The 14,521-nt window shown below is 44.9% G+C and overlaps 1 protein-coding gene across 1 annotated transcript; it reads left to right on the plus strand.

Annotated features, from left to right (window-relative positions):
* The first annotated feature begins 9,791 nt into the window (after nucleotides 1-9,791).
* LOC121759032 (protein transport protein Sec61 subunit alpha-like) lies at nucleotides 9,792-12,783 on the plus strand. The gene is made up of 7 exons (XM_042154522.1): nucleotides 9,792-9,938; nucleotides 10,318-10,695; nucleotides 10,822-11,049; nucleotides 11,168-11,522; nucleotides 11,607-11,731; nucleotides 11,882-12,017; nucleotides 12,288-12,783. The coding sequence occupies exons 2-7, from the start codon at nucleotides 10,352-10,354 to the stop codon at nucleotides 12,525-12,527; spliced, it is 1,428 nt and encodes a 475-aa protein (XP_042010456.1). The 5' UTR covers nucleotides 9,792-9,938; nucleotides 10,318-10,351; the 3' UTR covers nucleotides 12,528-12,783.
* Nucleotides 12,784-14,521: the final 1,738 nt, after the last annotated feature.

The raw sequence follows: 14,521 nt of genomic DNA on the forward strand, positions 1-14,521 counted from the left end.
AGGGCAGCATCAGATCTTACCGAGATCTAATGGATGCCTTCCACAGGAGGTTCTTTCAGAAAGCGGAAGCCCGAATCACTTCGGCTCAGCTGCTTTCCATTCGTCAAGGTCGCGACGAAAAAATCAGCGACTTTATGACAAGATTCCACAAGGAATGCCTGCAAGTAGACGATCTCAACGATCTGCTTGTCATCTCGGCATTCCAAAATGGAATCCTGCCCGGAGCTCTCTACAGGAAACTCGTTGAGTGCGGTCCGCAGACAGCTCAGGAAATGTGGGACATTGCGGACCAGTACTCCCGGGCCGATGAGGCAGACCGTCGCAAACGGTCGTTAGACAGCTCATCGACCCGAGGAGACAGAAGGAAGCCCGATCATAGCGATCAGGGGCATCCTCGCCGGACTCCATTTGAAAGAATTCAAAGGGCTCCGGTGCAAGACAGATTGGGACCCCGTCTCAATCCCGAGAAGCCGACCGCTCAGTTCGTACCGCTGAACAAGCCGAGAGCGGAAATTTTCGAACTGCACTCTGACCTATTCGAAAAGCCAAAGCGGATGACGAAATCAGCCGCGCGCCGACCACAGGATAGCTACTGCTCCTACCATCAAGACCACGGTCACGATACTGAGGAGTGCAGAAACTTGGCTGCAGGTATCGATGTTCTTGTGAAGGCAGGGACATTGAAAAAATACCAAAGCAAGCAGCCAAAGAAGAATAAGAAGCAGAGTGGTGCGAACTGCGCTCCTCAGGATCCGAAAAGGCAGCCGGATCCCGAAGACGATGACGAGCCGCAATATGATGGAGTAATCCAGACTATTGACGCTCTCCCGGCCGGGAAGACCAAGTCGTCCCTAAAGTCAGAGCGCAGAGGTTCCAATCGAGAGGAGCCAACGCATAAAAGGCTGAAGCAGGACGAAGTGATTACGTTCTCGGATGCTGATCCCGTCCCGGCCATCTCTCCTCACCAAGACGCCATTGTCATCCAAGCCGGAGTGGCAAACAAACTGATCCACAGGGTGTTTGTGGATACGGGAGCGTCGGTTAGCATTCTTTTTAAAGAGTGCTTTGACAAACTAGAAGTGGACCCAGCTCGGCTCAGTCCGGCTCCGCTTCCCCTGAAGAGCTTCGCCCAGGAGGACACCCGCCCTGAAGGTATTATCAGCCTTCCGATCACGGTGGGGAAAGCGCCTACTAGCTCCAGTACGATGATTGAGTTTTTCGTGGTGAAAGCTCGGTCCCCGTACAACATCATCCTGGGAAGAGACTGGCTCAACACAGTTCGGGCCGTTTGCTCCACTTATCACCTCACCATCAAGATCCCTACTAAAGGAGGGATAGCGGTCATCCGAGGTGACCAAAAGAGAGCAAAGGAATGTCTGCAAATTGCGCTTAGAAGTGCCGAGCAGTCAGATCGGCACCACCAAGCATAGCAATCACAGCAGCCGGAGTCAGAGGCGATGACCGAAGTCATACCGGAGCCGAACTCGATGACAGTTCAGCTGTACGAAGACGATCCATCCAGAACGGTTAAGATCGGCTTCGCGGGAACGCCCCTACTTCGGGAAAAAACCATCCAGCTCCTCAAGGAGTATAAAGACGTCTTTGCATGGTCTCCGTTGGACATGACCGGAGTGCCCCCCGAGGTAATCACTCATCGGTTAAATATTGATCCTTCAGTCCGGCCGATAAAACAGAAGCAAAGACTCTTTGCGGCAGAACGAAGTCAAGTCATCCATGACGAAGTCCGTCAATTATTGAAGGCGGATGTGTTATTCGAAGTGAAGTATCCTTCGTGGGTGGCCAATCCTGTCATGATCAAGAAAAAGGAAGGAGGATGGCGGATGTGCATAGATTTCACCGATCTAAATAAGCACTGTCCCAAAGATTGCTATCCCCTTCCGAACATAGATAAAAAAGTAGAAGCTTTGATAGGCTTTGAAATTTTTTGTTTTCTTGATCTGTACAAAGGATACCATCAAGTTTTAATGGATGAGATTGACGCTTCAAAAACGGCCTTCATTACTGATTTCGGCATTTTCGCTTATAAAAAGATGCCATTCGGTTTAAAGAATGCCGGAGCCACTTATCAAAGGATGGTAGACAAGCTTTTTCGGCACCTGATTGGAAAGGAGGTCGAAGTGTATGTTGACGATATAGTCGTCAAAAGCAAAAGCACTTCGGAGTACGAGCACAACCTCAAGTCCACTCTCAACGTGCTCAAGAAAGCCAACCTCAAACTTAATCCCCAAAAGTGTACCTTTTTGGTAGATTCGGGAAAGTTTCTGGGTTGTTGGGTTTCAAAGGACGGACTCAAGGCAAACCCCTCAAAAGTTCAAGTTGTTCAAAACATGGCGATGCCGAAGTCCATACATGACGTGCAAAGGCTAGCCGGATGTCTAGCCGCACTGAATCGATTCCTTTCTCAAGCAGCCGAAAAGCAACTGCCGTTCTTCACGGTGTTGAAAAAGGCACCAAAGTTCGAGTGGGGAGCCGAGCAGAAAAAGGCCTTTGACGAGCTCAAAAGTTATCTAGCCGAGCTTCCTATTCTCTCTGCTCCAACCGAAGCCGAAGTAATATTCTTATACTTAGCGGCATCGGATCAAACCATCAGCGCGGTGCTTGTACGAGAAGAAGGCCTAAAGCAGCTTCCCATCTACTTTACAAGCCGAGCATTAAGAGGTCCAGAAACCAGGTATCAACCTCTGGAAAAGATTGCTCTGGCATTAGTAAATGCAGCCAGGAGACTGCGGCCATACTTCTATGCTCACAAGGTATGCGTCTTAACTGATCTGCCACTTCGGCAAGTGTTGACCAAACCAGAAGCATCAGGCAGAATCGCCAAGTGGGCTATAGAGTTGGGAGAGCACACAATTGAATATCTACCTCGGAAAGCCATCAAGGGACAAGCCTTGGCAGATTTTCTTGCAGAAGCGAAGTTCGATCAAGCAATTCCTGTTATTGCCGAACAGAAGAATTCTGCCAGTGCCGAACTAGCACAGCCCTTGGAATCCGAAGTAGAGCCGCCGGACTGCTGGAGCGGGTTCGTAGATGGAGCTTCGAACAAGATGGGAAGTGGAGCTGGTATTTTACTTGTCGCTCCCGACGGACACGAGGTAGCCTACTCACTTCGGTTCCTATTCCCCACTACTAATAATGAAGCCGAGTACGAAGCCCTCCTGGCCGGACTCCAGTTAGCGCAAAGTCTGCTCGTCAAATCTCTCAAAGTCCATTGTGATTCACAAGTCATAGTAAATCACATGTTGGGTACAAGTGAAGCCCGTGACGAGAGAATGAAGAAGTATTTGGACAAAGCGCAAAGCATCAGCCGAAGTTTCTCCTATTTTCGGATAATCCGCATTCCCAGAGCGGAAAATAGCCGAGCAGATACCTTAAGTAAGTTGGCCTCAGATCCGAGCTCAAAGGCGGAAGAATTAATGCACCGAAGCATTGATGAAGCCGAGGTACACTCAGTATCCAGCTCGCCGAACTGGATGACGCCGATCTTGCAGTATCTGGATCAAGGACAATTGCCCGAGGATAAGAGAGAAGCTCGGAAGATCACGTGCCGAGCACTTCGGTACGAACTTCATGAAGGAGTCCTCTTTAGAAAGTCTTACCTCCAGCCGTTATTGCGGTGCGTAGGACCAGAAGAGACGGACTACATCCTCAGAGAAGTTCATGAAGGATCGTGCGGTAGCCACATCGGAGCCAGAGCTTTAGCTAAAAAAGTTCTGAGATGGGGATATTATTGGCCAACCATGGTACAAGAGGCAGTGCAGCTCGTCAAGAAGTGTACGAAGTGCCAAATTCATGCAAATGTCCCAAGGATGCCGCAGACCGATCTATACACTATGCAAAGCCCTTGGCCTTTCATGCAATGGGGCATAGACATAGTGGGACCACTTCCTCAAGCTCCTCGGCAAATGAAATTCCTTATCGTTGCCGTGGACTACTTCACGAAGTGGGTGGAGGCTGAACCATTAGCTACGATAACGAGCTCAAAGGCATTGGACTTCGTCTGGAAGAACATAGTGTGCCGATTTGGCATACCCCACATCCTCATCTCGGATAATGGGACTCAGTTCACCGACAAGACGTTCAAGAATTGGTGCCAAGAGCTGAACATTCAACAGCGGTTCACTTCGGTCTCCCATCCCCAAGCAAACGGACAAACGGAAGTAACGAACCGGATTCTGGTGAAAGGGTTAAAAGCTCGGTTAGAACAAGCCAAAGGACAATGGGTAGAAAATCTCCCTCAAGTCCTATGGTCCTACCGAACTACACCCAAAACCTCCAACGGTGAAACTCCGTATAGTCTGGTGTACGGCACTGAAGCCGTAATTCCGGTGGAGATCGGCGTACCCAGTCCCCGAACTCTAAATTTCTCCTCAGAAATGAATGACGACGGACTGAGAGCAGAACTAGATCTCGCCGAAGAAAGAAGAGAATTGGCGTGCATAAAAGCAGCCAAGTATAAGGAGCAAGTAGCCCGGTATTATAACCAAAGGGTGAAAAAGCTTCAATTTCAAGTGGGAGATCTCGTCTTGAGAAACAACGAAGTAAGCCGAGCAGAAAAGCTGGGCAAACTCGAACCCACATGGGAGGGTCCATATCGGGTGTCAGAAGTCCTCGGCAAAGGGTCTTATAAATTGACTCACATGTCAGGAGAACAAGTACCCCGAACATGGCACGTCTCCAACCTCAAGAAGTTCCACTTGTAAGAGACAAAGTCCGGTCAGTCTGTCTTGTGTCTAGTTCGGTCATAGGGGTACATGTTTTTATTTGTTTGTTTTTTACTTGTACCTTTTACTTGTCGTTTTATAAAAAGTTTAAAGTTTTTTTCTTTCATCTTTTTCATTTTTTCTCTATGTGTTTTGTCTCTATGTGCTTGTCGTCTCTTACAAATGGTACCAAGGTATATCGTTCTTTAAAGACTGATCCCCTTTTTAGATCGATTATTAAAGACTATTGTGAGTCCAAGCTTCTAAGGAGGATATAAGACCACAATTCAGCTTAACAAGCAGTCCGTCTGAAACGAACTGCAATAAGCCAACGATTGTGAGTCCAAGCTTCTAAGGAGGATACAAGACCACAATTCAGCTTAACAAGCACTTCGTCTGAAACGAACTGCAATAAGCCAACGATTGTGAGTCCAAGCTTCTCAGGAAGATACAAGACCATAATTCGGCTTAAGAAATAAGCACTTCGTCTGAAACGAACTGCAATAAGGGAAAGTCCGATCCACGCGATAAACCTCGCCGAATTAGGACGACCAAGTTCGGTCAAAGAAGTTTACCTCATAAGACCGGGGACGACCATGTCTGGTCAAAGAGGTTTACTGCATAAGACCACTTCGGTTAACTGGGAAAGTCCGATCCACGCGATAAAACTCGCCGAATTAGGACAAGGGAAAGTTCGATCCCGGCGACAAAAATCGCCAAATTAGAACACAAACCAAGTCCGGTCAAAGATGTTTATTTCATCAGACCAAAGACGAGTCCGGTCAAAGATGTTTATTTCATCAGACCAAAGACGAGTCCGGTCAAAGAAGTTTACTTCACAAGACCAAGGACCAAGTCCGGTCAAAGAAGTTTACTTCATAAGACCGAGGACAAGTACGATGAAATTTTTTCGCTAAGCTGTAAATACAGTGTTAGAAGCGAAAACAAAATTTCATTTTTCAAATCTTGTTCGGCATACAACTCAGCTACCCTACAAAATGGCGTTACGCTATTACAAAGGACTATTCTACTGTCCAGGGTTGCTGAAGTTAAGCCACCTATCTGCAAAATCCTCTGGAAGCCGAGTCCGGTTGTTCCGAGCAGATGAAGAATAAGCAGGTCGACGAGATGCTATCCTCGACCCAACACCTCTTCCGCGAGCCCCAGAAGCTCTAACCCCTCGGCGATGAAGAGTCTCTGCAATAAGCATCTGCTGATCTTGCTCGCTCATAGTCACAACTCCTCGGCGAATTTCAGTCTGTCCCTGTCTTGACGATTCCGGTTGCTCCTGAGCCCGTTCTCGTCTTGACGTTTCCGGCTGTTCCGGAGTTCGTTGTTGACTTGGAGTAGGATTTTGAACAAGGGAACCAGAGGCTTGATCTGGAGTGCGAGCATCTGTTGGCGGGAAATGCCTAAGGAATCTCTCGATTGCGGGACGCCGGGAAAGAATGATGTCGTACCGAGAAGCCCAGCGCCGTAATGATTTCACAACTTGTTGGCAAGCCGAGCTCTCCAGCGCATTGTTCCTCCGGAGTACATGATATTCCTCCCACAGTTCGTCAACTCGACTCTGAACATCTGATATGGTCACTCCCCCGCGCACACGGATGTAATCCTCGTACGCAGTCCTCTCAGCAATGGTCGTATTCAGCTCGGCCTCCAGATCCTTCTTATCGGACTCTAAGTCCTTATTATCGGCCTCCAGCTTCACTAAACGAGCCAGAAGCTCGTCATTCTTCGTCTGATCGGCTATAGCTCTTTTCTCAGCTTCGTCTAAAGCCGAAGAGTACAGCCGTTTCCAGTGAAGTATCTCCATCTCCTTGAGTACAAAGCAGCTATATTAGTTCGGCAGCTGTACCGAGCAGATAGTAAAATACAACAGGAATAAAGGCGAGTACGAAAAGCTATACGAAGACAAGTGTAGAGAATTTTTCATTCACAAGGAAAATTTTTTACACTAGGAGGGCTTCAAGGCCATTTTACAAGGAAGAAACTAGACTAAGAGAAGGGAGACGAAATCATACTCCGCCAGCTTCGTCTCCGGATCCTCGGTCTGGTTCAGCTTCTTTCTCCTGAGCTACCTCAGCCTCGGCCTCGCATCCTGCCGGCCTCGCCTCCGCCTCCTGATCGGCTTCCTTCTCCGGATGCCCGGCCCGCTCGACTTCGGCCTCCAGCTCCAGCGGCTCGGCCTCACCCTCTCCGTTGTAGGTCGAAGCGGGTGAAACGGGTCCCACGGAGGCAAAGATAGCCTCCAGGTTCTCGTCCCGATCAGCTCGACAACTCCGGACTCGGTCTGCAGAAAGCAGGACCGAGGATGAAGCGAGCTCCTCAAGGAGCGGCAGATTCTGAAGCCGAGCAGCTATCTCTCGGCTGTACAGAGGCAGCACGACGTCGGCCCCCTGCTCGCCCTTATCGGTAATTAGCCTTACCAGACTACCGACAAAGGCCGAGAACTGGCTGCTCAAAAAGAGTTTCTCCGTGTAAACACGGAGAGCCTCCCCCTGGGCAACCACGGCGGCAGCCTCCTTCTGAGCCTCCCGGTGCTTCGTCTGCTCTTGCAGGATGATGAGCTGGTTTTTGGCTGACCGAGCTTCATCCTGAGCCGAGATCTTAGCAGCTCGGGCCCTCTCAAATTTGGCCTCAGCCTGTTCGGCCAGACTACGAGCAAGATGCAACTCCTTCTGCATCTCCTCGTAGTCGTGGGATGCTTTGGAGAGCTCCACGGAGACGAGCTTGGCTCTCTGAAGATGAACAAGGAAAAAACTCAACACAATGGCCATCAAAAAATGTGGAAAAGAAGCCAAGTCAGAAAGCTTACCTCCACAAAATTCGTCGGCCATTGAAAAGGCTCAGGGACGTGTTCCGGGATGTCTGCAACCACCTCGGAGATGACCAGGTCTTTCCCCGGCACTCTTGGGGACTCATGAAATTTCCCCTTCCCTTTAGCCGAACACTGCTCCGGCTCTTTCGGATCCGAAGAAGAGGTTTTTTGCCTCTTCGGATTCTTCTCGGCTTCGGACGCCGAGCGAGGGGCTCTCTGCCTCTCCGGCTCCACAAGCTCGGAGGACTTTCGGATAGCCTTATTCAACATGTACACTGCCAAAAAGCAAGAAAGCCAGGTTAGTTTTCTTCGTTAAAGCAGTAGAGCATAAAGATAAAGAGAAATCCTCACCCTCGGCCTCTTCGTCCGAAGACGAGATGTCGAACACGACGTCGCCCTTGACGAGCTCAGACTCCGTGTATTGTTTCCTAACTATGGGAATCTTGTTGAGCTCGCCATCGAGCTCGTCCAACGGTTCAGGCCGAGGATGACGGATAACGGACTTCGGCCCTCTCCAGGGAAAACTAGGAGCCGCGGTCCTATCATAGTAGAAGAAGCGGTTTTGCCACTTCGGCCACTTCGTTTTACAAAAGGCCCTAAAGGGCTGTACAGGGATCAAGTAAAACCAAGACCCCTTCCTCTTAAATTGAAAGAATTTAAGGATCGCCTTCAAAGACAAATCCCTTCCTAACTCACGGAGTTCGGCAGCAAAGGCCGACAAGTGCCTCCAAGAGTTCGGAGTCACCTGGCCTAAAGGAAGCTGAAAAAAATCTAGTAAATCTATAAAGGCAGAAGGGAGGGGGAAACGAAGCCCGCATTCTAAGCAGGCCTCGTACACGGTGGCGTAACCCTCCGGCGGGGAGTCAGCCCTATGATCACCGTCAGGTACCACCACCTTCCCCCCAGGAAAAAAGTATTTTTCGGGTAGGGATATCACAGTATCCTTACTCAAAATACTATGGAAATACTCTACGGTCTTCTCCCCGGACTCTTTCCGGCCAGAAGACCCCTTACCCCCTCTCCTACTGCTACCCGACTCCGAAGAAGAAGAAGAAGATATTTTTCTTACTTTTTGAAGGTGAAGAAAGTCTGAAGAAATTCTTGAAAGCGGAAGAAAATTTCTCGAAAAAGAGAGAGTGCAGAAGAAGCAGTCGCAAAGGTGTTCAAATGAGGAAGAAAGAGCGTATTTATCAGATTCGGCGAAGATTTCAAAATCGTCGCACCGTTTCGAATCCCACCTTTTCAGGATTCAACGGCCGGATTTTACTGTCGCATTTAATGCAAGGCACGTCCCCTGACGTCAGCCTCCCCCTTACCGTTATCCAGAATGCCGAAGTGACTCACCTCGCCGAAGTGATTCACTTCGCTTTTCGGGGGGGGTAGTGATGGGGTACGAACTAAACCCTAATGGCAAGCCCAATAACAGTGACGGCCCATCAGCCCAGAGCCCAAGAAAGAGTATCTGTTCGGCACCAAAGAGTTCGGACTCAGCCTACAGCTCGGTAAAAGCCGACCAGTCAAGCTCTCCTCTCAGATCGGCAAGAGCTGATCGGTAAAGTCCAGCAGTTCGGTCTCAGCATTCGACCGAACTAGGAGTTAGTGGACTCATGAAAGGCCTCCACGACCTCCACTATACCCACGATCTATTTAGTGGTACGAAGCAGTTATTGAGCAGTTATTGCTCACCCACGATCTTGTTAGTGGGGCTGCAAACCACGATCCTAGTTCAATGTATAAATAGAACTTAGATCAGATAGAAAAAGGTTAAGCTCTCTAGAGATAAAATATCATATAGCAAGTCTGTGTTGTAAGCTGTAATCCCAGATCAAGCAATACAATCTTGCCCTCCCTTCTTCCCGTGGACGTAGATTTACTTCAGTAAATCGAACCACGTAAATTCATTGTGTCGTAGTCTTTATTCTCTACCAGCGTTTACTAACATCAAAAATTCGCGGATCCATCAAGGAGTATTTCGTTTTTAATCACTAAATTTAAACAAAGCGAACCAGAACAAGGAAAGGAGAAGGATTTTTTAGTTTAACGAGTACAAAATTTGAAATTTTATGTATGGTAATAATATGAGTATTTCGTTTTTTAATGGATATAGATCGAGATATAATAAGTTAATAAATAAATTACTCTATTTTACAAGTATTTTTTTAACATAAATAAAATTTTTAGAATTCGTGTAGAAGTCCTTAAAGTAGTTGGTTTAGGAATTTGGGCGTGGGCCTATTTGGCTATAAATATTAGACTTTGTCAACGCTGAAAGCTTCAAACAGATTATTCATTATTGTGTGAAATATCTAAGTTGTAACGCCTCAACTCCATTACGCAGTTGTTGGGGCATTCCGCCTCAAGTCTACCCACTTTCAATTCAGATCTGCTTCTTCACGGTGAGTTTCGCTGCATCAATTATCCTTTTCTAGCTCATTGTTGCGAATCTGTGATTGCTGTTCGATTGATCTGTTTTGTTTTTACGCTTTCCGATTTATAGGGGTTTCAGTAGTTAGATGGACTTATTGTTACCGAATTTGGAGTTTTCGAACTCCAGATTAGGTTGTTTTAGATCTACTCCATTCATGCCTGATTTATCGAAAATCTAGGTTACTCGTGATTATTAGGAATCATATGGAACAAAATTTCATTGTTGTTTAGGCAATTTCATTGTTTCGATCTTATTTCCTCATGATTTCAGTTTTGAATTGCAATTGTAGCTTGTAGTTTAACGATTTTGACCTAATTACAGCATGTTTGTAATGGTGTGTTGCGCAGGCTTGAGAGTTTGTGTGCGTTCATCTTCTGAAAAATGGGAGGAGGATTTAGGGTGTTGCATCTTGTGAAGCCATTCCTTTCGTTTCTGCCCGAAGTTCAAACCGCGGACAGGAAGATTCCGTTTAGAGAGAAAGTTATATACACCGTGATATCTCTTTTCATATTCTTGGTATGCAGCCAGCTTCCTCTGTATGGCATACACTCCACTACTGGAGGTGATCCTTTCTACTGGATGCGTGCTATTCTTGCATCGAGCCGTGGAACTGTCATGGAGTTGGGTATCACACCCATTGTCACATCTGGACTAGTGATGCAACTCCTGGCTGGGTCGAAAATCATTGAAGTTGACAACAATGTCCGCGAAGACCGGGCGCTATTGTAAGTTAGTATTTGTTTTGTGCTTTCCGCCACTTTATTCGCACAAAGGCCATCCTTTAACTGCCAATTGATTCATCTGTATCAGAGGTGTGTGTTTGACTCAGTTTAATCTTGTTTTGGCCTTAGGAATGGTGCTCAGAAGCTTCTTGGTATCTTGATTGCCGTTGGCGAGGCTGTTGCTTATGTTCTCTCGGGAATGTATGGAAGTGTTGGCCAGCTTGGAGTGGGGAATGCTATTCTGATTATTCTGCAACTGTGCTTTGCTGGTATTATTGTGATTTGCTTAGATGAGCTGCTTCAAAAGGGTTATGGTCTTGGTTCTGGGATTTCCTTGTTCATTGCTACCAATATCTGGTAACTACTAAACTTTTATTAAGTTTCTTAGTTGGTTCTTTAGTAGGAGTCTAGGGGACTAATGGTTCAGCAAATTAGCTTTTGGCAATGCAATAAAATTTTCTGCTTTCATTTGCAGTGAAAGTATTATCTGGAAAGCTTTCAGCCCTACAACTATCAACAGTGGCAGAGGTGCTGAGTTTGAAGGGGCTGTCATTGCATTGTTCCATTTGCTTATAACTAGAACAGACAAAGTTCGTGCACTTCGAGAGGCATTTTACAGGCAGAATCTTCCAAATGTGACCAATCTTCTTGCTACCGTTCTGATCTTCCTCATCGTGATATATTTCCAAGGCTTTAGAGTGGTGTTGCCTGTGAGATCTAAAAATGCCCGTGGACAACAAGGCTCTTACCCAATTAAGCTTTTCTATACCTCCAACATGCCCATTATTCTTCAGTCTGCCCTTGTGTCCAATCTTTACTTCATTTCTCAGGTAAGCCTAATTCCTGTTTCTGATTTCTTGTTTTTTTTGTTGCCTCTCTTGAACTTCATTTCATTACTTTGTACCACCTTGCAGTTGCTATACAAGAAATATGGTGGAAATTTCTTGGTCAACTTGTTGGGCACATGGAAGGATTCTGGATATACAGGCCAATCGATTCCAGTTGGTGGCCTTGCTTACTATGTCACTGCTCCATCAAGGTAAACTTTTTGTAATTGTTAGTCGATTTTTACAGGTCTCTTTAGCATGTATGCAAAGACTACCTTTTATTTCCTTTCTGGTGTGATATCTGAAGTTTATTTGACCATGAGTTCTTACTGATCTTCTTATCTCACACCATCTTTTCTCAGCTTAGCAGATGTGGCAGCAAATCCTTTCCACGCGCTTTTCTATATAGTATTCATGCTATCTGCGTGTGCCCTGTTCTCAAAGACCTGGATTGAAGTTTCCGGATCCTCTGCCAGAGATGTCGCTAAGCAGCTAAAGGCAAGAATTGTTAAATTCTGAACTCATAAACTACCTAGTATATCATACAGTAAAACACCTGCTTATGAAGTTCTATTTTGCTGAATACTATAATCCCACATTTCAGTTTTCTTTGCTCTATGATCAATTGTTGGATATCATGAATAAAGTTTATTTACTATTCATCCATTTCCATTAATTTGCTATATTTGTTTAGCACAGTGAATGCTGCTACGACATCCCAGAAAAGCCTTACTGATATTTTTATGCAATCCTGCTGATACTTTGCAGGAGCAACAAATGGTTATGCCTGGACACAGGGACTCAAATTTACAGAAGGAACTTAACCGCTATATCCCAACTGCTGCAGCGTTTGGAGGAATGTGCATTGGTGCATTGACTGTGTTGGCAGATTTCATGGGTGCCATCGGTTCAGGAACTGGAATCCTTCTTGCAGTGACGATCATCTATCAATATTTCGAGACCTTTGAGAAGGAGAAAGCAAGTGAGCTTGGTTTCTTTGGCTTTTAAGCCATAGGCCACTTAAGATAATCCTCAACCGTTATGGATAGTTTATACTGCACAAGCTGGAGCTTCCACAACTTTAAAGAAACTGCACCGTGTAATTTTAGTAGTAGTAATGTCTTCGTTTTTTTTTTCTCAAGACACGAGGTTTTAGAGCGAAAATATGCCTAGGTTTTTCTACTTTGTCTTGTATTAGCTTTAAATCTTCGGATACTTTGTATCTTTATTTTTTTATATAAATTCCGAATTTTGCTTCCTTAAACACTTGATGTAACTTAGTTAAATCTCGTCTCTGTTTATTTTATTTTAGTTTTTCGAATTTGCATGCCATATTGGATTGGAACTAGAGACTTAGATCCTTTTTTATGTGGTGTTCGGTTTTCAAGATACAATCTAAGATTGAGCTGTGAGATTATTTTAGTCATAGGGGGTTAGCTATGACTATCCATCTAAGATTGAATTGTGGGGTTGAATTTCATGAACCAAACACACTACAAATTTAATCTTGGATACAATCTTGCAAACCGAACATCCCTTTATGGTATCAAATCTTTTTTTTTTAATATTCTTGGTGGAACTGTCATTGAACTGGGTATCTACACACCCATTGTTATATCTGGTTTGGTGATGCAACTCCTGGCTGGCTCCAAAATCATCCAAGTTTCGGCTCACATTCTTCACACGAAGATCTATCGCCCCTATCTTGGCCAATTGATGATCCGTATCGTAGCATGTTGTTGGCTCGATTGAATGGTGTTTTGGCCTCAGAAACGGTGATCAGAAGCTTCTCGTTAACGAGACTGTTGCTTACGTTCTCTCGGGAATGTATGCAAGTGTTTGTCAGCCTGGAGCTGGGAATGCTCTTCTGATTATTCTGCAACTGTGGATTCTACTTTGTCTTTTGTCCCAATCATCTTTCCTTGATTTTATTCTTCCGAGTTTGTTTCATAGCCTTTTGTGTATTTATCCTGATTCACAAAGGAATAATAAAAGAAAATAAAATACCATTTTGATCAGTATCAAAAGTGGGGAGACTTCAACTAGTTGTTGCCTTGCTGGTGGGAAAGCATGCTGAGAAAGTAAGACGTGTGGATTCAATAGATTTTGAGTATTGTCATCCTTGTCTCTCTCTGCCTGTATTTAAGGATTAAACTGAAACACGATGGACCATTACCACTCTTTCTATTTATGACATCTACCACTAATCTCATAAACAATCATTTGACAAACAATCTATCCCATTATTTCGATGTGGCCGAATCAGACTTACCCCCCTATTAAAAGTCAACAATTTAGAAAAACTAAAACACTTTCGCTCTCGTTCCTTGTTGAAACGTACATGATCAGTGAAGGGAAGACCAACTAAACCCTAGTGAGATTCTATCCCAAAACTAATAAGTGATAAAACTAGACACTCATTAAATATTTAAGTTGATATTACCGTTTCACTTCACATTTTTTTATATTGAATAAGCTACATCTAAATATCTCAAACACATTTCATCTTTCATCTATTTAAAACTTCTCACTCAATACTTCTTCACAACTTCTTCCTCAAAATTTATTTGTTCTCTATCTCTAAATGTTGCACAATAGTAGTAGTAGTAATAAAAAATAGTCATATCATAATATCACTGGCCTTGCTTAAATTTAATACTAGAACATAAAAAGCAAAATAAAAATAGAAATGAGAAAACAACCTCACTTACAAAAGGATGGAGTGCCCTTTTCGTGTGAGCTCAAGCATGCGTGCTAATATGATTAAGTGTGATAAAAACTTCAATTGCAATTTCTAGCTACTACTTACTAGGTAATCATCTTTTAGAAAATTGTTTTTTTGTTAATCATTTATCAGTTGCAATTAAAATCATTTGTGCTATTAATTATATCCATATTTGGTTTGTATGTATATAGATTATAGCTAGACTAATGCTTGACGTGAAATCAAACTGACCAACCATGGGTGTAGAAGAAGCCGAATAATATAAGTAATAAAGTAT

The sequence above is a fragment of the Salvia splendens genome, chromosome 12 (genome assembly GCF_004379255.2).
Source record: "Salvia splendens isolate huo1 chromosome 12, SspV2, whole genome shotgun sequence".
Classification (NCBI taxonomy): domain Eukaryota; kingdom Viridiplantae; phylum Streptophyta; class Magnoliopsida; order Lamiales; family Lamiaceae; genus Salvia; species Salvia splendens.

Coding starts and splice junctions, on each gene's coding strand:
- LOC121759032 (XM_042154522.1), top strand. CDS start 10,352: ATGGGAGGAGGATTTAGGGTGTTGCATCTTGTGAAGCCATTCCTTTCG. Junction 10,696..10,821: donor CGCGAAGACCGGGCGCTATT/GTAAGTTAGTAT, acceptor TTTTGGCCTTAG/GAATGGTGCTCAGAAGCTTC. Junction 11,050..11,167: donor TTCATTGCTACCAATATCTG/GTAACTACTAAA, acceptor TTTCATTTGCAG/TGAAAGTATTATCTGGAAAG.